Genomic DNA, 27,352 nt, shown 5'->3' with positions numbered 1-27,352 from the left:
GTTCTTAACGATCGCTTGTGTACTAAAAGTCGGGTGTTCAAACATCGACCCGTCTGGCCGATGTATACCTTTCCACACGTTAGCGGCAAGCAATACACGACTGATAGGCAACACTTAACAAACTTTGTTGTGTGATTTACCGTACAACTACCAGCATTAGTTTTTACTGCTATGAAAACTTTACGGTCTAGTTTGGAACATATTTTACTAAGCTTGTTGGGTGCCGAAGAAACTAGTTCTAGGCCATAGCGATTACCTACGTTTTTTAAGTTATGGGCAATCTTGTGCGCATATAGAACTGACACTATGTTCTTCCTGTTATCATTACTTGTCATTTTTTATGAGCATTGCGCATCTTGTGCGCATATGGGACTGACACTATGTTCTTCCTGTTATCATTACTTGTCATTTTTTTATGAGCATTGCGCCTAACGTTGTTGTAACCTCGCGTCCATAAAGGAGACTGAAGGGTGTCTTCCGAGTGGTCTCCTGACGAGCCGTGTTGTACGTGAACGTGACGTAGGGCAAAATGACGTCCCAGTTCTTGCGCTCTACATCTACTTACATGCTTATCATGTCAACCAGGGTCTTGTTGAGGCGTTCGGTGAGCCCGTTAGTCTGGGGATGATACGCCGTTGTCTTCCTGTGAGCTGTACTATTTAGTCGAAAAATGGTGTCCAAAGCTCGGCTATGAATGTAATACCTCCATCGGTGATGACTTTTGCGGGAGCATTGTGTCTTAAGACGATGGCTTTGATGAAAAATTGCGCCGCTTCAGCTGCCGTTGCTCGTGGCAGAGCGCCTGTCTCTGCGTATTGGGTCAGGTAATCCGTGGTGACGATTATGCACCTGTTTCCAGTGGCAGACTTTGGTAAGGGGCCCAGCTGGTTTGATGGATGATGGCTTGCGGCGCTGGCAATCTAGACATGCCTGCGCGTAAGTTTTGACAACTTCGGCAAGTTTTGGCCAATAATAGCTCTGCCTTATCTTCGCCAATGTTCTAGCGTAACTCAAGTGACCAGCGGTAGGTTCGTCGTGGCAGGCTTGCGGTACCTCACGACGAAGTGAAGAAGAAACAATGAGCAAGTAGCTGCTGCCAGTGGGTGAAAAGTTCCTCTTATAAAGAACGTCATTTCGCAAGCAGTACGATGGCCGCCCTCTCCCAAATAACTTCGGCACGCTATTCGTTCGCCTTTGTAGGTAATTTATGAGTGGTAGCAGTTCAGCATCGTCACGCCGCTGTTGAGAAAAAGTGGCAGTGTCCACAACTCCTTGAAAGGCCGTGTCGTCATCATCGTTGTCCGGGGATGCCATCTTAACAGGAGACCGAGAAAAACAGTCGGCATTGGTGTGTCGTTTTCCCGTCTAGTAGCCAACAGTGAAGTCAAATTCTTGGAGCCAAGGACTAAATCTTGCAAGACGGTCAGACGGATCTTTCAAGTTGACTAACCAACAGAGAGAGTGGGGATCGCTGATAACGGTGAATGGGCGGCCGTACAAAAGAGGACGATACTTCTGGACTGCCCATACCATTGCAAGACATTATTTTTCCGTCGTAGTGTAATTAGCTTCCACTCGAAACAGAGTTCTGCTGGCGTAGGCGATCGCGTTTTCGTTGTTGTCCTTCGACTGTACGAGCACTGCTCCAAGACCCACATTACTAGCGTCTGTATAAAGTATTGCTGGCACGCCTTCATCGAATTGGGCCAGCACAGAGAGTGTTTGCTTGCGCTGACGAAGCTCGTGAAACGCCTGCTGTTGGTCTTCGCCCCATGTGAAGGGGGTATCTTCTCCAGTAAGCTGTGTCAATGGCCATGCGATGTGCGCAAAATTAGCAATAATCCGCCGGTAATAGGCACAGAGTCTTAAAAAACGTCGCACTAATTTTTTGTCTGATGGCGTCAAAGAAACGTTGCACAAATTTTTTGTCTGATGGCGTCGGGAAGTTCGCCATGGCGGCAATTTTATCTGGGTCTGATCGGAGCCCTTTTTTGCTCACGACGTGACCGAGAAATTGAAGTTCGTGGAAGCCGACGTGGCACTTTTCAGGGTTTAGAGTAAGACCGGCCAAGCGTATTGATTCAAAAACTGCTTCGAGTTTTTGTAAGTGTTCCTCGAAAGTCGCCGAAAAAACAATCACGTCGTCGAGGTACACCAAGCCGGTTTGCCACTTAAGTCCCGACAGAACCGTGTTCATGAGACGCTGGAATGTTGCTGGCGCCGAACACAAACCGAAAGGAAGTACCTGAAGTTCATAATGTTCATTGGGTGTAACAAAGGCGGTCTTCTCACGATCTCTCTCATCCACTTCAATTTGCCAGTAGCTGCTTTTCAAGACCATAGACGAAAAGTAGCGTGCGTTTCGTATTCTATCCAATAAATCATCAATACGCGGCAAAGGGTAGACGTCCTTCTTTGTGATCCGATTGAGCTTACGGTAGGCGACGCAGAAACGCAAGCTGCCATCCTTCTTTCTCACGAGTACTACAGGTGATGCCCAAGGACTGTTATATGGCCAAATAACACTATCTTCTAGCATCGTTTTCACCTGTTTTTGAATTGCCTCACGCTCCTTTGGGGCGACTCGATAAGGATTTTGCCGGATGGGTCTGGCATCGGAATCCGTGATGATGTGGTGTTCCATCAGTGTCGTTTGACCAACTCTTGATGTGGATGAGAAGCAGCCGTGGAACTTGTTGATCAGCGTGAGAAGGCGGTCTCGCTCAATGGGAGATAGCATTGGACCAACGTCAACAGGTGTCGGTGCAGTGATAGTAGATGCTGCTGCTTCCTCCACTAAATGACAATCTTCTCTTTGCGAGAGTTCGTTGAAATAGACAATAGCCGGGCCTTTAACTATGTGTCGGCATTCTCTGCTGATATTTGTCAATAAGAGTTCAGCGCATCCCTCAATAACAGTGATGCCAGCCCTGGCCTGGAAACAGAAATGCCTCTAGTGAATGCGAGCTCCTTGATGTGTTCAGCGATGCCAGTACTGTTTTGTAACTTGTCACAGTGCACGGATACGAGGGAACAACTTCGTGGTGGCAGTATGACGTCGTCATCGGCAATACGGAAGCGAGGTGGCTGGTGTTTCTGATCTGTGGCAGTCTCCGAGCTTATAGTGAACATTACGCTTCTGTCACGTATGTCAATCACAACCCCGTATTCGTGCAAGAAATCCATTTCCATTATGAGCTGTTCACAGCACTCGTGAAGAATGACGAGGGTGGCGACAAAGGGGGAACCACCGATGAAGAGTCGGGCCGTGCACTTTCCAACCGGTGTCATCAACTGACCTCCTGCAGTTCTTATATTGGGTCCCTGCCATTGCATCTTCACCTTCTTTAGTCTGTCGGCTAGCTGCCGGCTTATAGAAAAGTGGGAGCCGGTGTCCACAAGAGCCGTCAGTTGGTGGCCGTCTATGTGAACGACGAGGTCAGCGCTGATAACGTTGGTTACGTCGGCAGTTGTTCCATTTGTCGGATTAGTCGTTGCTGTCAGTGTCTTCGGTATCGGTGGCTTCGGGCTTTCATATGCCTGCAATGGGGGCTGTTCGGAAGCTCGATTAGTGGCAACCCCACACCCCGAGGTCGCTGCGTCTAGTTTCCCCGTCACGGGCTAGGGGACCTGCTCCTGGTGACGTCGACCAAACTGCGGTGAATAGGTGAAGTGCCCCGCACCGGAGATGGAGATTGTGACCCGGGCCTCAGTGGATTCTGCGGCGGTGTGTTCATAGGAGTGTCGCTGTTCGTGCGTCGATCGTCGTACGTAGCGTAATCATGGTAGCGAGAAAATGTCGAGTACTGAACGTCGTGATAACGGCAAACTCTGTAAACGTGCTTGGCTTCGCCACAATGAAAGCATACCGGTCAACGCTCAGCGGTACGCCACAAATCGGTTTTGCAACGCTGATAGGTAAACGGGGACTCACTATTGAACCACGTTGTGGGCTTCACATTTTGGCTAAGCGGCATTCGCCTTGTCGGAGAGATCGGTGCGGTTGGGAAAGTCCTCGGCGCTGAGAGCGGCTGTGTTTGCAGGGTTGGTGGTGGTCCAGTAATTTGAGTCCGCTGTGCCGAAGGCGCGACGACGGGGCGTCGGACTGCATCAGCATAAGTAAAATGTCGTCGCACTTCATTATAGCCGGATAAAGAGAGAGCCTGACGGACCTCATTTCTGACAACATCAGCGACAAAAGACAATGCCGGTGTTGGTTCAGTTGCTGGAAATAAACCTAGCTGCCGAAGCTCCTCGCTCAAAATATCCCGGAGGTCCTCCCGCAGTGGCCTGTCGTTGTCGCAGAGGCTCGCCGCAGTGGTAACAATGGCTACTCGCTCCAACGCTGACCGGGTTCTGCTGGCGGTACTGTTGCTGTATGGCCCGTTCAATAGCTGTGGCTTCTTTCGTGAACTCAACTACTGTGGTTGGTGGATTTCTCACTAGCCCAGCAAACAGTTGCTCCTTCACGCCTCGCATTAGATGCCGCAGCTTCCTGTCTTCCGGCATCTCGGGACCGGCCCGGCCGAAAAGACGGGTCATGTCCTCGGCGAACATAGCGATTTGAATTTGAGCTTCTAAGAAACGTTGCACATTCTCCTTTCTATCAAGACTAGTAAAGGTGTCAATCAGCTGGTTGCGGAAATCGTCCCACGTAGCCATGCTTCTTTCCCTGTTGAGAGAGAGAGAACACAACTTTATTGTCTTCCCTGTTGATGTAACATGTCTGGGCGTTGTCTTTCAGGTAGAAGTACACATTCAAGAGCTTGTCTTCTGGGGAGGCTCACTGGTCGTACTTCGCTCAGCGTTCAAACTGGTCCAGCCAATCTTGTGCGTCTTCATAGGTCTCACCATGAAAGCAGTCAGGAATGATGGGATTCTGAAGTGTCCAGTGCGATTGAGCTGCATAGCCATGGTGGCTAAAGGAGGCAAGCGATTGCTATCAGTTTCTGGCAAGAAATTGAGCTCTGGAGTCAGGCCTCGCAGATGGCGGCTGAAACGGTGGAATTGTGTGTCGACGGGTGGTAGCGATTCTGGGCTCGAATGTCGGGTTCGCGAAGGGGTGCCAAGCATGAAGACGTACCCCGCACCTCCACCAGTGTGACGACGCGTGATTTACGAGCACGCAAAGTGCCTCAAACAAATACGCTTTATCATCGATCACAGGAAACAGACTGCAGCAACTTCGTCTTTTGCCCTCGGCCAAGCACACTCGTGCTGCTTCGTTGTCCTCACCACTGGCACACACTCGCGGTAATATATATATATATATATATATATATATATATATATATATATATATATAATTTATGTTTATATATATATATATATATATATATATATATATATATATATATATATATATATATATATATATATATATATATATATATATATATATATATATATATATATATATATATATATATATATATATACAGGTTTGTGTGTGTGTGGGTTTGGAGTGCACGCCTGTTAAGCGAACGCTAAAACACTCGCCACAGCAAACCAACGACATATGCATCCCCCTTTTCATCTTCTCGACGGGTACGCAGACGAGGACCACGATGGCGGCGGCGGTGGGGGTGGTGGCCGCTACACGGATGCCACGAAGGAGCCGACGTATCAGCTCGTAATCAGTGGCAAGCAACCCCTGCCATCAATGGCCATCACACGGGCATCGACTGTACCGGCAACGACTTCATCGCCACCGCGACCCGCCCCCACAACTCCTACGTCCACGCGTCTGCCAGTAACAACCCAGCCAACCACAGGTGGGTTCCTTGACAAGGAAAGGCATTCACTACTGGGAGGGCGTTCTGCCGATCTAAAATAGTTTTATCCTGCAATATTTCTTGTCAAGAATGCGAGTGGTTGTTCTGACAATGGTAACTAAGCTCGCATGCTAGACTTCTCACAGCACTTCTTAAAGCATGGGCGCTGAGGGATTCACGAAAACGTACTAACACTTTCAAGCAATATGCAAGTGTTCTGCGACGGTTATAAGAAAGCATTGTATGGCCAAATATTCTAAATTGCGTCGGTCAGCTCAGTAACAAATGATCATCGTTAAGTAAACAACTTGTTCAGTAGTAAACTTTGAAAATTGTATTTGCTCCAACGTTTTTTTTGTAATAATAACATCACTCGCATTGGTGGATTATAGTACCTGACGCTTAGGAACACTTCAGAGGAAATTACCAGATGACTACTCGGGTAGTCCCGAATGCGAAGCCTCATTTCCCAAATGGCGATGAATCCCCGCTCCCTGGTTGACTTAAACTCATAGTTAGCTGTGTTGACAGAACGGCTACCCCAATATTTTGCAGAAATTTTCCATTGCCACAAATTTAGAACTCACCCTCGAAAGACGCCTTATAGATACACGTGTATGAAAGCTATCGACACAACCCACTGCACTTAATTGTTCTTGCAAAGCTGCTACAAAATTTTTCGTCTAACCACTGCGGTAGCTCGTTGTGACCTTCCAAGGAAATGTTCGACCAACAATGGACGCCAACGTACCTATTCCCATGCTTTGGCATCTCGTATTTTGTAACAAGAAGCAACTTGCTCTTACAAGAAATCATTTCTTAGCGAGTGGCATCACACAAATGCAATTTGTATAGACCACTGAGATTGAGAATGTTGGTTCTGTGGCTTCATTACTACATTTTCCTGCCAGTAGCTTCAGACAGCCTGTAGAGCATCTGATGCAAACAATCAGCAGAATGTAGTCACAGAGTGAGAAACTGTAGCGATGCCTTATTTTCAGAATTCCAACGGCACATAGGACAAAAAAATTGAAGAATCATAAGAAGTCACTGACAAGTACATTACCACGTCAGTAAAGTTCTTTTTTTTTTGAAGGTGAAAGGGGAGGTGAATAGCCCACTGCCCTCCCCCAAGGCTGCAACAGCGATCAAAACAGTTTTTTTTTTCTAAGAGGTAGAACGTTTCTGAAGGTTGATATAAATGTTCTGTCTTTTACTGCGAACGCGACAGCGTATGCAATCATTTAAAAAATCAAAGTTATTGAATAGATTATGTACTCAAAGACGTCTAAATCGTAAATTTAATCAACGACAAAAGCCCTATAAGTGAGACGTCGAACCAAATTTAGTGCTATTCAGGACTGCAGAGGCGCGTATTCAAGCATTAAACTGTTCAATTGATATGGTGGTTTTGGGACGTTAAACCCCACAAATCAAATCAACTGTTCAACTGAGTGCACCCAATGGCATCATCCTTCTACAGTCGAAATACATATATCAATGACGAAGCCAGGATTGGCTGGGAAAGTTTCCTTGAAAAGTTTAAAACTTGCACATCCACATATGCAAACGCACACACGACTAAGCATAAAGTACACCTCGAGCCCTCCCTCCCCCACCCAATCACCTATAAAAATTTGACTACGCTACTCGTAAATAAAACAGCAGTGGCTCAGAATACGCCAGCTGAAGGCGTATCTTCAGAAAAAGAACGCATGTTTGGGGTAAGTACAAGAAGAAGAAGTACAAGAAGGGGACGGTGAATGGAAATAGGGCATGCGTACTTCAGTTGACTGCAAGCAGCTTGTCCATCAATAGCGCTAGAGCTGCGGAATGGAAGGTGCATAGAAAAATATACTCCTAGTAATAGTTCTAGCATTACCATCTTTGAAGCCGAGAATACACGAGAGGTTTGATTACGTGACGGGTTAGTGCTAAGATGTAGTCAGGAACTAGCTGACGGCCGTGCTCGCCTCAACTACAACTGTCTGCAACTTAAAGCTAAGGCTTTATTGTGCACGCCATAGTATGGCTTGCCCACGCTGTCATTCTCTGTCGACACAATGTAGCACACTCCTTTTTTATTTTAAAAAAACAAAGAACATCAACTCGCTAAGAGATTTAGAAGCCTACGTTCACAGGCTTGCTTAAAGAGCTTTAGTGAAAGCAATACTACTCAAGTGAATTTGAACGTGATCCCCTCTGAGAAAGTAATTAGGCTTAAGAAGTGAAATCACGTTTCTGTCACGTTGATATTTACTAACTTTTGCTTTCCCCAAAACAACTCCTTACCCGTTTCGACTTGCTGTGCTAGTTAGAAAAAATGTAACAATGCATAACGTTTCAGGCAGCTGCAGCTGCTTGTTACCATTGGACTAATTTACGTATCATTACATTATATAGCTATATATTGTGATGTAAGGATTGGTGAAACAGCTTTGCGCACAAACGTTTGCGTATTGTTTTTGGCAGTCAGTAATGGCACAAGGTCGAGATAGCACACATTTTGGTGTTATAACAACAACGTAGTCAGTGGCAGACTTTGGCATCATGGGGTACGTCTAGCAATAAAAGTGCCATGTACTAGACGAGGCACGCACTATTCATGCCTCGCTTTGCGCGTTGTCGCAGGTGCGCCAACGTCTACCACGACAACTTCGAGAACCTCGACTACGACAACAACCGCAATGACGACTACGACCACCACAACTACGACGACAGCGAAGCCTACGCCTAGTACTTCCACGACTACGACAACCCCAACTACGACGACGACGAGCGGCACGACAACGAAGCCTACGCCTAGTACTTCCACGACATCTCCCTTCCCGGCAGGTAAGCCAGGAACCATTTTTGTGTCGAAAGAAACGGGCCCAGGCTTGTTGGCTGATAACTGATTGCGTTGAAAGGCGACCTGAACTAACGTTGTTTGTGCTCAATGGGAACAGAAACAGAAAAGTTATAGTGTTTTACAACAGTCGGTGTGCTCAGCGAAAGAAGTTTGCAACTGTTATGTCCTCTGACGGGGAATTGATTTTGTTTTCATTAGGTACATGTCGGTACCCGTGCGCTGAATTTCAGCTACTTGTGCCGGCCGGAGTAGGTAATCAATAATGTGCGGCCAGTTTGTTTAAAATATTTATTAATAGATAATATAGCATCTGCTTCAGGTGTAGGGACAACCCGCAAATAATCATAAACATGAACACATAAGACATAAAACGGGAAAACGAGGCCACTCACGCACGCATCAAGCCACTAATTGTTTTTTTTTTCACAACAGTCCTACGATGCTTTTTACGCAGTTGTAGTGGCTGTCATCACTACAGGTCCTCCGGGTGTGCTTTTCACAATTCTTACACATTTACTTTCCAGGGTTGCGAGGCAACTACAGTTTGCCAGATTTCTTTGAACTTCCACCGGAACTTCGATACTGGTTCACGATGACGGCTTCCATAATATTAGTATTGTGTTCTAATGGCTTCCCTAATACCTGTAACGCCCATACACGCCGGCATTAGAGAAGAACGCACAAGAAACAGCACCATATCTTGTGTTTTCCTTCGTACAAGCCAATTTGCGATATTAGCTGTCGCGTCGAGAATATTAACGATTGGTGTCTGGTCGTGTTGACGGGCGAATGAAAGTGTGTAATGCAAACATGTATGAACAAATTAATACAAGTGTGATTTGAGGATACAGAGGAAAGTGTTCTTCTATTTAGTCTTTTTAGATTGTTATTAGCTCGTTCAGATATCGGTATACGTTACAGCATTCATAATTTGCGCCGCGGCTAGCGAGAGAGCCAAAATATCTTTGTTAAGACGAACTAATTACCATATTTAAGGGCGTGTGAAGATTTAGAACTTCAAATAACAAATTGAAGAGCGTTCGTTTTACTCGCTTAAGACATTCCAGTCCAGTATTGTATATTCGAAATAAAAAATATTTTAATAGCCTATTTACCAATTGGCACCAAGAGAAAAGCAATAAGTTAAAGATTGCTGACTGATTGAAGAAAAGCTCCTCGATGCTTAGGTCTTGAACAACCTATACAAACATATCCCACGCTTTTGAGCCTCTTTGGACGCTCTACTACTTGTAGGATAAAGGGCTGCGTTTTCTCACCCACTACCATCATCCCGCCAGTCATAATACGCTGATTCATACAGCTATGTTTTGTTCTGTTCTCAGTTGTATTGAAGAGAGCATGGCAAGGCGCCACCTTGAGAGACATAGTATTGTAATGATGCACAACCGTAAATGCCATAAATCTACTACGGCAACTGCTGTATTTCAGCCATAAAAAATGTTGACGTTTTAGGCTGAAATACGAGGCGCAAGGTTGACAAAGAGAAAAAAAGACGAGACAGAAAGAGCGCCAACTCACAACTAAGTTTATTCTCATGAATCATTCACAATATATAGGCTCTTGTAGGACATGTGCCAACCATTTCATTCACCGCACGTGCAAGCATGAACATTTTGATGATAACCGACAATTTCAATCATAATATCCGGGTATCAGCAACAAACAGATATGCTTATTGTAAAGATGTCAAAAAAATCAAACACACCCAAGCCTGCGCAAAAAAAACGAGGGAAAAAGCAGCAAAAAAGGACTGACAGACACTTCGTAGCACCCATTTAAAGTACATCTAGATCCAACAGTTGGAATTCACTGTTATGCAACACAACTGAAGGCACGCTGACGCACGAGTCACCTTTCTTCATTATGTGAAAGGCTTCGAGTAACTCCCGCGCCAGCGTATCCCGGCTCCTTACAAGTACTCGCGTGCGATCGAACTGCGGCGTGCAGCCACACGAAGCACAGTGAAAGGGCAAATGAGACCCTGTTCGATTCTTAATTAATGAGGAATGCTCCCTTAGACGGTCATTGCTGCAGCGCCCTGTCTGGCCTTTATAGACCTTGCCACAGCTCAGGGGAATTTCATAAACAGTGCCCACAGCTCAATGCAGGAACAGCTTTACGTGCTTATTATCGCACACCACCTTGGCACCTGTTGAAGAAATGCGGGCACAGAGCCTTGAAAGTTTTTTGAAGCAGAGAAAACCACTGGCATACGGTGCCTATTCGCAACCTAGGCCAGACAGGGCGCTGCACAAATGACCGTCTAAGGGAGCATTCCTCATCAATTAGGAATGGAACAGGGTCTCATTTGCCCTTTCACTGTGCTTCGTGTAGCTGCACGCCGCCATTCGATCACACGTGAGTACTTGGAAGGAGCCGAGGTGTGCTGGCGCGGGAGTTACTCGAAGCCTTTCACATAAAGAAGAAAGGTGACTCGTGCGTCAGCGTGCCTTCAGTTGTGTTGCATAACAGTGAATTCCAACTGTTGGATCTAGATGTACTTTAGATGAATGCTACGAAGTGTCTGTCAGTCCTTTTTTTGCTGCTTTTTTGTCGTTTTTTTGCGCAGGCTTAGGTGTGCTTGGTTTTTTCGATGTCTTAACTTGAAGCATATCTGTTGCTGATTCCCAGATATTATGATTGCAATTGTCGGTTATTACATCCTCAAAATGTTCATGCTTGCACGTGCGGTAAATGAAATGGTTGGCACATGTCCTCTAAGAACCTATATATTGTGAATGCTTCATGAAAACAAACTTAGTTGTAAGTTGGCGCTCTTTCTGTCTCGTCTTTTCTTCACTTTGTCAACCTTGCGCCAAGTATTTCAGCCTATTATGTACCAACTAGCCAAACATAACGTAGTGTTGAAATTTTTGTTGCTGCTTTATGATATCATTATAATTTACGGAGAACGGGTATTTTTTCGGTAAGTATAATGGAGATGATCTGTAGTGGAAGTTTGTGATTATTTGTTTTCAAATGAAGTGCTGCGCAAATCATGGGTTACCTTGAATATGGTCGCCTAACTTTTAGGGGTGAAGCTCCTTATGGCGTGGCTTGTGCGTCCCTCGTAGAGCGTAACCACCAGTGGCACATACCCGAAAATGTTATACCTATAACATTTGACCTCCAAGGTGGTGCTGGTGAGAGATTTCATCTGTGCGTTGTTTAACAATGAAAAACAGTACTCAATGTACATGCCAATGGCTGCTAATGGGGAACAAGAGACAGGAGCATTCGGCTTTTAGTCAACGCGCACGCTGCGATTCCCATTAGCAGCCATTGGCATGTACATTGAGCACTATCGGACAAGAAAGGGTTGCTACATTATACTCGCTGGGTGTAACCTCCTTAGTTTTAGAAAGGTTTAGCGAGCGTTGAGCCGCAGGGCCATGAATACAATGAACTAGTATATACCATGAATAAATTCGAGGTGGTTAAAGGGGGGAAGCAGATACGAAGCGCAAGCCGTAAGAAAGTAAAAGCCGAATTCTCCGCCTCTCATTTCCCATTAGCAGCCATTGGCATGTACATTGAGCACTATCTGACAGGAAAAGGTTGCTACGTTATACTCGCTGGGCGTAACTTCCTTGGTTTTAGAAAGGTTTAGCGAGCGTTCGGCCGCAGTGCCATTAATACAGTGAACTAGTAAATACCACGATTGATTGATATGTGGGGTTTAACGTCTCAAAACCACTATATGATTATGAGAGACGCCGTAGTGGAGGACTCCGGAAATTTTGACCACCTGGGGTTCTTTAACGTGCACCCAAATCTGAGCACACGGGCCTACAACATTTCCGCCTCCACCGGAAATGCAGCCGCCGCAGCCGGAATTCGATCCCGCGACCTGCGGGTCAGCAGCCGAGTACCTTAGCCACTAGCCCACTGCGACGTGGCGGTATATACCATGAACTCAAGGTGGTTGAAGGTGGGAAGTAGACCCGAAGCGCAAGCCGTAAGAAAGTGTGCGTGTGCCACCTCTCGTTTTGTCCTTGGAATGTCCACTGAATGGCGGTGCTTCTATATGGGGAATATATGATCAAAAGATGCGAGATGGTGGGACTTGGAGTGTTGAATAGATGGACGAACGGACACACAGACAGATGCATGGATGAACGCATGAACAGACGCAGGGGCGAATGCATGAACGAACGCAAGGACGGGCGCATGAACAGGCGCGTGGACTGTCACACAGACGGACGCATGGACGGACGAATGCTTCGCCCCACTCTCCATCATTCACTCCGTGGATATGCTGCCATTTTTTTCGAGTGCTCTTTGATTAGTACTAAGTTTTGTGTCATCAATAACGAGCAGGTACTCAATTCTGTTTTCAAGTCTGCTATTCGTAGACCCCTAAACACTAACAACCAATAAATAGCTAACAACAATATTTTCAATAGAAAAACGCAAACATCCCCGTGGTGTACCCGCTCGCTGATGATAATAGAGCTTTAAAAGTACACTAGTGCACGAGAAAAAACTATATCAAAACGGCTTAACGAGAAGGTATTTCTTTCGATAAGGAAACCTAATGTTCGTAGGAAGCGCTATGTATCATAAATAAAACATGAGGTGTTAAATGATATCAGAAATTTAGACAAGTTTGCGACAAATAATAACAGAAGGAGAAGCTCAGACAAACGGGATATAAGTGCAAGATGCGATTCCACAAGGCCACCGCTATACTCTCTACCAGTTTATATTGAACATGGCGGGATTGATATACATATACATCAGTGTACTACGTGTAAGATTGGCTTTCTCTCATAGACAGCTGCAAGATTTTACGTTATCACTCATAAAATCATGCCTTAGAGTTGATCCGTTATTGTGATCATTAGCTCAAAGAATTTCACTTTCCTTTGCTAATATAGAATTCTTCGTCAATTCAGGTGAAGTAAACAGGTGGGCGAGTTGGAAACAGGGCTGGGCAGAAATACACAAAATGTATTCTAGAATACAGATATCTAAATGCATGAGCTGGAAATTTCAAATACAGATAATTAGATACATTTGTCAATTACGTAACGGGATGTTTTGGAGATACATTTGCGAATCGGTGAAGAAGTGTCCCCGAACACGTTTGCACAGATACAGATCTTTGAATTGTAAAAAAGAACCGAGACATTCTGACAAGTAAAATGGTTCATTTAGACGCCGCAGGAGCCTTGGCTTGGCCAGCGAGAATATCAACAACATCCTGCACGAGCCTCTCGTGCTTAGAGCTTCTTAAGTGACTTCGGAGCTTTGCGTGACCCACTACTTCTCTAGTACACATTTCCCTCTCTATGAAGACGGCGTCAACTATGTGTTCAAGGTGTCGTATACAAGTGGTTCGCGATACGGTTTCATACGATCCACGTGAACAATTTCGTGGGCCCGGTGACGCAAGTCCACAGTAGGCGTGAGGGCACCCCTCACGCCTACTGTGGACCTGCGTCACCGGGGCCACGAAATTGTTCACATAAATAAGGTAGTTGACAGCAGAAGTTTGCTCTATATGATGTGATAGGGTTCATGGAACGTGCTGATGAACTTCGAAGAGGTACCTGAGACAGAAGTGGGAGCCACCCAGAGCCAAGCTAGAGGATAGGGTGAAAGCTGGTTGCGAGGCCTTCCGTCGGTCGAGGCGAAATTTTCATAGCCCTTTATCCTGTGTTGTAAAGGTGTGACCTATTTCTCGACATTCTTTCGCATATCGAGCAGCTTCGGAAACTGGTGTGCCCTCAGTTAAGTAGGGTCGGCTGAGAAGAATCGTGTCTGTTGCAGATGATGGCTCTCTACCGAAGAGTAAGCACTCCCTCTCTTTACCTAAGTTGCCTTGTTGAAAGTGTACGTTACGTAGGAAAGAATAGGGTCTCAGTTGGTGAGGCGACATACACAGAACGCATGCCGCCCAGAATGCAGTTGCAGCGCTCGGTGAAGCCGTTTGTTTGCAGCTGATATGTGGTAGCACAGCTGTGAATAACAAGATATTTCAGCGAGAAGTTCTTCAAAAACATCCGCGAGAAAGACGCAGTCTCGCTCGCACAGCAGTTCACGAGGAGTGTCGTGACGCACAAAAAAAGCTTTGGAGCAAGAAAGACGCAACTTCACATTCCGTCGGGACTGTCAGAGTGGCCGTTTCGGCAAACCTCGTCAGGTGGTCAATCACCACAATATCTCTGTGATTCGTAGCTGATGTGTATGCCAGAGTGCCGCAAAGGTCTATTCCAAACTGGTCGAAGGGTTCTATTACGCACGGTAACGGCTGCATTGGGGCAGTACAATGGCAAGGATCGAGGTTCTACCGTTGGTACTCGGCACAAGATCCAATGTACTTTTCATGAATGTGTACATGCCGCGTCGATAAAATCGAAGACGTAGCCTGGCGTACGTTTTAAACCAATCAGCATTTGTGCACTGCGGGTCGGTATGCAAGCCGCACATACTCTAGCACGGAGTTGCTTGGGTATGACAAGTAGCCATTTGCTCTGGCAGGTTGGTAGTGGGGGCGATAAAGGATTTCATTACGAATGGTGAAGTCAGAGGCTTGTCGGCGTAGCACTCGAGATGGCGGGTGGGCGAGTGCATGAGAGAGCAATGCGCTTCTCCAAAGTGATGATGGTAAAGCTTGATGGTGAAAATAAATTGTCTTGAATGGAGGCTCTCGCAATATCAAAAGACAGAAGTGAACACGAAAGAGCATCGGGATCGGTGTGCTTCTGGCCTAAAGGTTAGAGTCAAGCGAAGTCTTCAATCGTCCTAATGTCTACAAACTTCGCCGAAACAGCATCTTCAGCACGATCTCATCTGCCTGGTGAAAATTCAATCAACTACAAAGAAAACGTAATCGACTTGTACAATCGCGTTGATGCGACCATGCCGATTATGAAAAGCCCTGGTACTGTCGCCCAAGTTACCGAACTATTCCATAGCTATGGCGAGATTCACCGGCAATGGCTCATCACCCGCTCTCCTGTCCCACCTCAGGAATTGCTGTCCCGCCTAACTCCTTCGCAACATCCCCGCCTGCTATCGCATATGAAAGAAATTGTGCCCGAAAAAGTTACCCGCACCTCTTGTTCATCTTCATCTTACAGGAGCGTAGTACGCCGCTTAGTCCTAGATTACGGCACATTAAATAAGACCAAGTGTCTGGGGCCCTTTAACCTCAGCTAGCGCCACCAGCACGACCACGATCCTACACGTTCCGAGCACCACCTCCGTTGCCTGCTCCTGTTTAGGCATACCAGCTGCCACGACGTCCAGTTCATCGAGTCCCCAATTTCTGGCGCACAGCCGCCAACCAGCCCATCATCTTTCTTATTGATATTTTATTGTGTGTTATATTGTTATTTAGTGGTTGAAAGAGAAGCGTTGCCTTCAACGAGTGGTGGACCACTGATCTTTGGTTGTGCCCCACTACTCGTTGAAGTATATGGTATATTCTAAGCACTATAGTTTAAGGTACTGTTGTTTCCACCCCATTCTTCCATCCCATGTACTCGAGTCAAGGAAAGTGTCAAGTCAAACGAAAGCCAAGTAAAGACGGCCTTCACTGAATTTGAAACACACGATCCAGTGCATTTACACATATAGACATTTTCACGGAAGGCTCCCTGGACGCCGTCATAGTCCTCTGGGCTGTTGTTAGTGCACATGACCCCCCAAGAAATGCACTTTCGAGGCGGTAACGTGGGCTTTTGTACTCTCGTGCAACAACTCAGAAAGAAGGAAAGCCTCCTCCGCGTGAAAAAAGGTCCATAAGGGGTGGCCAGTGAACGGTTGTGAAGCACGAGCAATCGGTTTTACTAGCAAGCGCTGCCTGCGTCGGCCTTACGAGGCAAGAGAGTGGGCAGAAGCGGCAGTTGGCACGAAACGCCAGCATGCGGCACGAGACGCGAGACGTGAGTGAGGAACTCGAATAAATGCTTAGCAGACGGGGGTGGGGGGGGGGGGGGTATCGTGTGACTGTTGCGGTTTGGAAATATTTTATTGATATTTCGTCTTTATTCTTATTTAATGAATCAAAAAGAAGCGTTATCTTGAATGAGTGGTGGGATGCTGATGTTGGGTTGTGCCCCACTACTGGTTGAAGGTACTGCTGTTTCCGTCGCATCTACTCGAGTCAAGCTAAGCGTCGAGTCAAGCGAGATTCAAGTAAGGATTGAATTGGATTGAATTGGATAAACTTTTATTTGGTCCTTCAAAACAAATGTCACTGTGTTGCGGGCAGCTCTCACGTGGTGACTGAGATGTCGAGCTCCTCAGCCGCCTCGCGTGCTTGGTGGACAGCCAAGAGCTGATCTCCCAAAGACGTGCTGCAGGTTGCCGCCTCCCATCTGGCAGAAATGATGTTCGATAAATCAGCGAATTTGGCGCACCACCAGAGCATATGTTCTAATGAAGCTATTTCCCCAAAACGTGGGCAAAGATTACTTGGGTATAAGGCAGAGTACATGATGTCGAACATTTTCAAAGTAGGGTACATCCGCGTTTGCAAAAGCCTTAATTTAAGTGCTTGGAACCGAGCTAGATTTTGTGAGGTGGAGGGAAATCCTTCTAGACAGGTAGAAATGTTTAGTGAGCTTGTTACATGTTGTAAGAATTTTCTGGTTATCCCCTTCACCGGTAGGGCGCATCCCCGGGGAGGCACGGTTAGAGAGGTCTCGCGCAACCTCGTGTGCTGCTTCATTGAGATTGGGAGGGGAGTCGCTGATTTGTCCAAGGTGAGCTGGGAACCAACTCAGAAGATGATGCGTTATGTTCTGGTCATGTAGTATTCTCAGCGTTTGTTATGAGACCATCCCCTTTGCGAAGGTTCGTAGTGCTGCCATGGAATCACTGCAGACGACTTCAATGTTATCCATCTTCAGTGTTAATGCGATGGCCACCTGTTCTCAAGTAAGGATGCCCTTGACTGCATTCAAAACGGGCGAGGGAATGCTTGTGCAGTGCGAGCAGTCTGATTGTACTAGCAGACGCTGCCAGCGTCAGCCTTTCGAGGTGAGAGCGAGCTTGATGCACGAGATGCGGACGCGAGCATGCGCAGCTGGGGTGTACACGACACCGCGAACGCCGTATTTACGAATAGGTGCGACTATAAAATGCTCCATTTAAAACTACAGCTCGAATGCACTTCACCGCAACGTACACCTCACATTGCGCTAGACATTGCAGTATGGGCGTCAACGCCGGAAGCAGCTGGTTGGTGGGAGAAGCTTGCTTGCTTGCTTGTTCCTTGATGAATGGCTCCCACCTACCGTGGTTGATGGGTCATTAAACCGGCGATCAATATAAAGGACATTTTTATTTTTAAAAGGGATGAGCTTGAAATCTATCGCCACAGAAATAAGAAAATTTCAAAATGATCAACGCTCGCCTAAAGTCTTCTGACAGTAAGCGAGTGGTAATTGTCGCCATCACCGTTACAGTCAGCCACTCTTTCTGACGAAGATGATATGGCCTTCCTTGATATGTTCGACACGTCCACCATTGCCCAACAACAACGGGGCGACCCGGAGTTGCTTGATTTCATTAAATACGTGGATGGACGTTCTTGAAGTTAAGTGAAGCAGCACTAGCTGAGATGAACGAGAGCCGATGAACCAGTGTGTCGTCCGATCTCCAAAGACACGGCTACCTGCAATGATGACACCTTCGTTCGCGATGTTGGTTGCCGCACAGTCAGGAATCCTGAACGTACTAACATCTTTTGTTATCTTCTTGTTAGGTTTATTGGGTATTGCAATGGATTTATCCTATCCCTCCGTGTGTAAAGTTTATCCAGAAATAAAGAAAAAAAGCATAGAATATCCACGGAGTGAATGATGATGAGTGGGGCGAAGCGTCCATCAGCCCGTCCGTGCTTCCGTCTGTTTGTTCTTGCTTCCGTCCGTCCACCGACCATCCATGCGTCCATCCGTGTGTCCGTTCATCTGTCCATGCAACCGTCCGTCCGTACGTCCACACGTCCTTCCATCTGTCCGTCCGTTTTCTAGTCTGTCTGTCTGTCTGTCTGTCTGTCTGTCTGTCTGTCTGTCTGTCTGTCTGTCTGTCTGTCTGTCTGTCTGTCTGTCTGTCTTTCTGTCCGTCCGTCTGTCTGTCTGTCTGTCTGTCCATCCGGCCATCCGTGCATCAATCTGGTGAACTCTCCAAGTACCGCCATATCTCATCTCGCATTCCAGTGGCTACGTAAGACAATGACGAAGGCTGGACAGACCCACGCCTTCAGGAGCTTCGCCCCTAAAAAAATTGGCAGCATATCCACGGAGTGAATGATGGAGAGTGGGGCGAAGCATTCGTTTGTCCATTCGTTCTTGCTTCCGTCCGTCCATGCGTTCGTCTGTGTGGCCGTCCATACGTCCATCCGCCCGTCCGTGCGTGCGTCTGTTCGTGCGTCTGTTCGTGCCTCCACTCTGGGTTCTTCCATGCATCCACGCCTGCGTCCGTTCATGCGTCTATCCATGCATCTGTCTGTTTGTCCGTTCGTCCGTCTATTAAACGCTCCAAGTACCACCATCTCAGATCTTTTCATCATATATAAGCGTAAAGTAAAGCGCCTCAGAAAAACTTTGAAGGCAAAAACTACTCCACAAATTCGGAACAAGTTGAGTCAAGCAATTACTAAGATGAAATCCCAAATAAAAATGTCCAAAGCAAACTATTTTACAAGTACGCTACCCAACTTTTTGAAAACGTCTCCCCAGAAGTTCTGGAACTACCTTAATCCCAAAAACCGTATTAGGCCCGCGGCCCCGGAAGAAAGCAAAGATAAAGCAAACTCGCTAAATAACTATTTCCAATCTGTTTTCACGATTGATGATGGAAATGTGCCTGATGTTAACATTTGCAACACCCGACATATTGAACCACTTGTTGTGACAGAGTCCGGAGTGCTTAATTTGTTGTTAAAATTAGATACTAAGAAGAGTGCCGGTCCCGATAATTTGCCAAATAAATTTCTTAGGCGATATGCTGAATGCGTAGCCAGATACTTGTGTATACTTTTCAATAAGTCCCTATCAACCTGTTCCCTCCCCCAAGAGTGGAAAATCGCAAAAGTTGCTGCTGTTCATAAATCTGGTAGTGAAGCTGACCCTTCAAATTTCAGACCCATCTCACTAACCAACACAACTTGCAAACTACTGGAGCACATTATTCTTAAACATCTAACGTTGTACCTTGACCAGAATCACATCTTATCGCCACAACAACACGGTTTTCGCAAAGGACTATCTACAGTTACCCAACTGGTTGAACTAATTCACGACATCTCCCTCAATGTAGACTGTACAAAACAAACCGATTTAATTCTATTAGATTTCTCAAAGGCGTTTGATCGGGTGCCACACAAAAAACTTATAAAAAAATTAGAAGCAACGATAGGTGCAGGCCCACTTACTGGCTGGATCGACAATTATCTGAGTAACCGAACACAGTATGTGCAAGTCAATCGCGAAAGTTCTTCCATAGCCAACGTTACGTCAGGTGTACCGCAGGGCAGTGTTTTGGCCCCCATTTTATTTTTGATCTTCATTAATGATTTACCTGCTGGCATTGGTGTTAATGTGAGGCTTTTCGCTGATGATTGTATACTTTACCAGGAAATAAACGCCCCAGAAGATCATGTAAAACTGAACAATGCCTTGCAGTTCATATCTAAGTGGTGTGCTCTTTGGCAAATGACCCTGAATGTTAAAAAATCTGCTCTCTTGAGGATAACAAGAAAAAATCAAGTATCTGAATTTGTTTACGTTATAAATAACTCTCCACATCCGGTAGTGACTGAACACAAATATATAAGTTTAACTTTAACGCAAGATTTTAGATGGGATATCCACGTTAGTCATGTCACATCAGCTGCATTAAAACGGCTGTTTTTTCTTCTTAGAAGTCTCGCTTCCGCGCCACCTGAAACGAAACTTCTAGCCTACAAAGCATTCGTCAGACCTGTCTTAGAATATGCAAACGTCGCGTGGTTTCCCTTTACAAACAATCTCATAAATGCCCTAGAACGAATACAACAAAAAGCGATAAGATTGGTCTGTAACAAGTACAGAATAACTGACTCACTCTCAGAACTTTTAAAAAAAAGCAGGTCTCTTAACAATAAAAAACCTCGCTAAACTGCCACGTCAGTAATTCCTATATCAGTTAGTTCATCAACAGCTAAACATTGACAGTTCAAAGTACATGTCATTTAAAGAAACAAGGCCAACACGACAAAAGCATTCTCAGACACTGAATGAATATCAGTGCCGGACGGACTGTCTGAAATATTTTTTTTTCCACTAGCGATTCGCGAGTGGAATAACTTGCCAATCAGTATAACAAACAGTCAATCATTGCAAACTTTTTCATCTTTGCTTGAATGTTATTTATTGTCTTCAGAACTGACGAACCCTGTTTTTTTTTCTTGTCCACTGTTTGAAGTGCTCACTTTTCTTTTTTCAGTACTAGTTGGAATTGATGTCCTATGCTACTGAATGTATTTTAGTGGTACAGATGTAGTCATCAAATGTATTTCTGTCGGCTTTGTCTTACTCGTTATTATAATATTTCAGTGAGTACCCTCTGTATAATCTTGCCCTTTCACAATGTATGTGCCCTTCCTGCAATAATCTCTATTGGGATTGGCAGTATATGTAAATAATAATAATAATATTCCCTATATAGAAGCACCGCCATCCAGCGGAGATTGGAAGGACTAAACGAGAGGTGGCACACGCACACTTTCTTACGGCTTACGCTTCGGGTCTATTTCCCACCTTTAACCACCTCGAGTTCATGGTATATGTGTTTAGAAAAAGTTTATTCTACTTTCGGCATCCTTATTCATACGAGCACACACCGAAGGTAACGAGCATCGTCAACTGCAAACCTATATCGCGATATGGTTTTGATTATAAAACCATTGCTTTAAAAAACACCTGGCGTCTATCGTTAAGCAGCTGGCGTCTTTTCGTTTTGCTTTAGAAACATCTGGCGTATTTCGTTGGTTTTTTTCATCAATCAACGGCGTTTTGAACATTAATCACGGAGGTAAACAATGGCTGCTACTGGGAATGGGAGACAGCAGAAGTCGGCTTTTAGCTAACACTTACACTTCTACTTCTACTAACGTTTCCTACTGGAACATGCCAATGGCTGCTAATGGGGAATGAGAGACAGAAGAATTTGGCTTTTAGTTAACGCAAACGCTGCGATTTTTTTATTGTTCAACAACGCACAGGAGAAATCTCCCACCGGCACCCCCTTGGAGGTCAAAGCGTAAGACATGTTACGTACTACGAGGAACGAACTGGTGCCGCTTTAAGAAGCTTCGCCCCTACAAAGAGCGACGTGGCCCAGTTGTTTAACGCAGCGTGTGAGGAGCGAAAAGTTGCTTGTTCGAATTTTCAGTAGGGTGACTTGAAACATTGTATTCCTATATATTTTTCATTGTGCCTTTTAAATGCGAAGCATTTCTTAGCGAACTTCGGTGACTTTGAGTGTATCTATCTATCTATCTATCTATCTATCTATCTATCTATCTATCTATCTATCTATCTATCTATCTATCTATCTAGCCACCTACGTCTTTTAGCTCTCTTGAATGTTTTGATAATGGTATCAATACCAACTTCGCTATGGCATAACATGGCAGTATGAAGAAGATATTTGACAAAACATAACATGAAAGTCATGACATGTTTGCCATGAATGTCATGATTTACAATTGCCTTGTATGTGCTTGAATTCTTATACATTTTTAGTTGACTTATGTTGCCTTCCTGATTTGCGCATCTGACACTTGTTTCTTTATATTGTCTTTTTTTTCTTGTGTGTTATAAATGTTGTACCCACCCCCTCTGTAATGCCTACGGGCCCTGAGGATATTCTAATAAATAAATAAATAGATAGTCCTGCAGCACTTGCTGTGCTTTCGTTCCCATGGCAGGTTGCAAAACTGGTGTGGTATGACATGGTCGCATGGCAAACACAAGCGACAGACCCTAACATGAAAATCATGACATGCATGTCATGTAACAACATGACTACAAGCCACGCTCATGATGCGCTTGCGACCGTTTCGCTAGCGTCACATATATCAATATTGGTATTACGATACGTGAATGGATGACGAAGGTATATGACTGGTGCAAACACGATAATCATCAAATGCGCGTCATGTAACAACATGACTACTTGCCAAGCTCATCGTGTACTGGCTGCCGCTTCGCTAGCTTCACTATACCAAATTTGGTATTAAGGGACACATGATTGGAACAAGAAGATATGATACTGGTGCAAACATGATAAAAATTAGATGCGTGTCATGTAACAACATGACTACATGCTACGCTCATGATGCGTTCGCGGCCGTTTCGCAAGCTTCACATGTACGAAACTCGATATTACGCCATGCGAACGAACGACATAGCTAAATGTGATTTGAAAAATGATAATCACAACATGTGTGCCATGTAACAGCATGACTACATGCCACTCTTCATGCACACGCGGCTGTTTCGCTAGCTTCACATATGCCAAATTTGGTATTTGCGTGACGTAGATGGATAACAAAGGTATGTGACTGGTGCAAATATGATAACAATCAGATGCGTGTGATGTCAAAACCCGACTACATGCCACAGTCAAGGCGTCAATACATTTCGACGTGACACGGTGCGCGTGCTCGCTGGCGTTCATTTCGTCGCGTCACGCCGGCGTTGCCACGCAGGGCACCGGTCCTGCCATAGAGTTTCTTTATATACACTAGAGGGAGCTCTGGCGCTAGTGTCTACTGCAGCTGCAACACACGGCGCTTCAGCGAGCATGGGAATGATGGGTAGTACACACATTTGTCTATTATTCGTACTTGTGGCCTGCTTCTGGCTCCGTATGTGTTCGTGTGGCTTGGAGCGGTTTTTTCACGAAAACGTAAATTAGCGAATGTTCAGCTTTTGCGCTTCACAACCTTATTATTCTAGGCTTACCATTTCGAATTAAGTCGCTAAGTTCAAAAGAGTTTGTTCTTTCAAAACAAAACCGTAACCAGCAATAAACGAAGCCGCAAGTACGATTCGGCGCCCACAAGTATAAAGACTAGGCAAATGTGTGTACTACCCATCATTCCCATGGTCACTGGACGATCGCAGAGCCGGAGTGCCCTCTAGTTAATTTTTCGAAACTCTATGGGTCCTGCCTCTAGCGGTGTTCCAGACGCCAAACACTCGCAGGCACGTGCCACGCTGCATTGCTTTGACGCATGCGCGTTTCAGCACGTCCGGCGTCCCTCGGTCACGAAAAGAGGGAGACGCAGTGTTGTCTGGGTACGCATCGGCGCGAAATGCAGCAAGTCGCATTTCGCGCCGTTTGCCGTCGGGCCGCGCCTGCGGACGCTGGTCGCGCCGGTCGCGCCTGGCGTCAGACTACAGAGTGATCGCGTTTTGCTTACGCAGCGTCGCTGTGCCCAGCGCACACGTGGGTCAACGCCACATTGGAGTATAGTGGGTCCTTCATGATGTACTCGCGGCCATTTTGCTAGCTCCACATATAGCAAATTTGGTGTTCCGGGATGCCAATGGATGACGAAATATATGACTGGTGCAAACATGATAATCCTGACACGCGTGTCATGTAGGAACATGACAACATACCACGCTCATAGCATGCTCGCGGTCGTTTCAGTAGCTCCCTATATACTAAATTAGGTATCACGTGACGTGAATAGATGAAGAAGGTAAACGAAACATCAAAACATGATAATCATGACACGGAAGTCATGTACGGCATCATTTACGTCCACGTCGTAACGTTGCGCTGATTTCAAAGTGACATATCAACATTTCTCATTCGTGCTTCGCATATCATCCATTCCCGCTGTACGTGGGATCTGTCAATTTTTTTGTATATACCTACATACATATACATAACCAAGACAAGACGATGACAGCAAAAAAATCAGCTGAGAGTGTGCATTTATTTTCGCATTATTACAATCGGAGTCTGGCATTGAATAAAACGTGACCAGCGCTTCGTGGAACGCCCACGGAAATTCATCGACATGGTCTGCTATTTGACCCAGTGGTGCCAGCATTCCAAACCGGCTACGGCGTCTCGACTGACCATCTGATGGCTCCGCCCTCCCGGGCTGTAAAAGATGGACGTGCAATAAAGTGCGCCTCTTGTTTCGGGTTTAAGCTCTTATCAGTTCTGTTCCTTCTTCTCCGACACGGTGGGAGTAACGCGACATACAGCTTACCGTAAAAACGACTGAACGGTAAGCTACAGCATCTGTACACCATAAGCATAGTACTGCTGCCGACTGAGTCAAAGCTTGATTAACCTCCCTGCCTTTCCTATTTGGTACCATTCACGATGGTCCTGTAGTTATTGTGCTCGACTTCTCACCTTAAGGAACCAAGTCTCTAAGATGGTGCCCAGAACGTTTGAAGCGCGTGTGCTTACATGTGAGTGCACGCGTGCACATTACGACGTACTCAAACTTACTGGAGCCCTCAGCTACGGCTTCTCTTACAATAATAATGTGGGTTCGGGACGTAAAACCGAAACATTGATTATTCGCTTTTGCTTCATCTCTGTCTCATAATAGCGCACTTCGAGGTTCCATGCTGAACAATGCTTTTAATCGAAGTTGACACACCGGACACTTTATTCAAAGCGCGTATGCCGAGGACAGTTGTGAGCAAAAATAACTAACAAAAGCTTCAACAAATGGGTCGCTAGATTTTTCCGTGCAGAATAGCATGTTTTGCGAGTAAGTGGAAATGTTAGTTAATTACGTGGGCAGCCGCCTTTGAGCGATACACGCTGAGATGCAATAGATGCACTAGAAAGGTCAAGAAATCTGTCTCGACATCTCGTGCGGGAAATTCGGCGAAAATTCGGCGAAAATTTCAGAAAGTTTCGGCGTCAGGTGTTTTTTTCTAGCTGAGGAAACTCGGCGAGGTGTGCGCTGTGTTTCAGTGCTAAATATTTGGTGGGTAATATTAAGTGAACGATTAAAGCTTTATGTAGTTTTGGAGATTTAAAAGCCGTTGTGGAATACCATTTTATATTTTGCGGTACGTTGTACATGGCTAGAACCCAAAAGGTTTCTAATATTACCGTTCATTTACGTCAGGGAGAATTTTTCAAAATAACAATTTTTGGCAAAACAAAGGTATTCAAATGAAATGAGTATGCGGATCAGTAAGCTCGAAGAAAGAATTTCATATCAATAAATGAAAAACAAGTGTAATTAGTGAACCACGTGGCACACTTTACGAGTGTGGGATTTCATGTTTGGAGGAACCAATAGGAGGTTCAAATATTGTATCAAGGAAAGACGTTGCACATGGTACGCTGATTCGCTTACTTTTTAAACAGTTGGTTTGTTAATAGAGTGGTGCCCCTTGCCAATCTTACCCTCTTTTTTGTCGTGCATTTCTGTGAAGTTTTACATGAAATGTTACATGGTAGCTTCTATAGTTGATAACTATTCTCGAATTATATACCACCCTTGAACTCACCTTGAATCTCGCGGAATTTAAAACTTGAACATCGCAACGGTAAATGCTTCAGAAGTAACATATTCAACCGGCTGATAAACATTGCAATTTCATTGCAGTCAAGGAGCTTCTATGCACCGTGGGCCACACCGCCGTCGCTAACAACATGTACCCGAATGATGACCTTTGTCAATACCTCTACTACACCGACGTTGTCATCGTGGATGGGAAGATTCGACCCTCGTCAGAGCGCAACAGCTGGAAGCTGTTTCAAATAAAGGCAAGATCGTATACAAAGGTCCAATCTGGGATTGCTTTCGACCACTGGTGAGAGAACGAAAACCTCAGCCTGTGCATTCATTCAGTGCCTCTTCAGTTAGTGAATCTTCTTCAACGCATGGATTTCGCTGGACGTACTGATCATCAGAAAGATGTTTTTGTGTGCATTTCTGACTGTTCCAACTTCTAGATTGACCGTGACAACATTAGGTGTGAAAACAGTTGTGATGGTGTTACACGGTAGCGTAAGATTTTAACCATGTCATCACTATTAAAAACGTCGTATATCTTTGACACTATATCGCCTTCTGAAACATGTAATTATACCTTTCAAACAAACTTGTAGTACTAAAGTTTTCTTTTCTAACTCTATTGACACGCCTGACCTTTAGGACTCCATTTACAGCAGTTATCTACCTCATATTTCAAGTGCGAGAAGTTCAGTACCTTTAGAGCCATTCACTATTGTAATATTTTGCAAAACATGATGCGAACACCCATACAGTGTCATCACAATATGCCGCCAAGTCAGTAAAAGAACATGGCCAAGAAAATGTTTTTATGACAAAGCCGCTGATCAATGTGCATAAAAAGAAGTACTACTTAGTTATTGCTATCAGAAGGCGTCACAAGAAATAAACAGAAAAACGTTTACGCTTCAGTTCAGTCACAAACCTCCGAAAAAATTTTGAAGCTGCTGTCCAAAGTCATTATTACAGTTTTAACTTGCAAGGTCTTAAGACAATAAAAAAGTCTTAAGACAATAAAAATACAAGTAAAATGTGCGAAAGTATGCACGTTGCGCCGTCATAACGGCAAATGGTTAGTGCGGTACAAATTCGACCAGGCAGACACACAGTGAGGACACTATCTTGTGAGTCATACCTCCGCGATCACTACATTTCTAAACTGACGCAAATTATCGTACGAAGGCTGAAATA

General features: G+C 45.2%; 1 protein-coding gene across 1 annotated transcript in view; it reads left to right on the top strand.

The window, feature by feature from the left end:
- LOC142803137 (uncharacterized) overlaps positions 1 to 26,669 on the top strand; it is a 52,857-nt gene extending 26,188 nt beyond the window's left edge. The window contains exons 3-5 of the mRNA XM_075888239.1: positions 5,556 to 5,774; positions 8,406 to 8,609; positions 26,252 to 26,669. Coding sequence (XP_075744354.1) covers positions 5,556 to 5,774; positions 8,406 to 8,609; positions 26,252 to 26,463 — 635 coding nt within the window. The 3' untranslated portion in view covers positions 26,464 to 26,669. The remainder of the gene's footprint in view (positions 1 to 5,555; positions 5,775 to 8,405; positions 8,610 to 26,251) is intronic.
- The last annotated feature ends 683 nt before the right edge of the window (positions 26,670 to 27,352 follow it).

This window comes from Rhipicephalus microplus, chromosome 3, assembly GCF_043290135.1.
Source record: "Rhipicephalus microplus isolate Deutch F79 chromosome 3, USDA_Rmic, whole genome shotgun sequence".
Classification (NCBI taxonomy): domain Eukaryota; kingdom Metazoa; phylum Arthropoda; class Arachnida; order Ixodida; family Ixodidae; genus Rhipicephalus; species Rhipicephalus microplus.
This window is presented reverse-complemented; position numbering and strand designations above follow the sequence as displayed.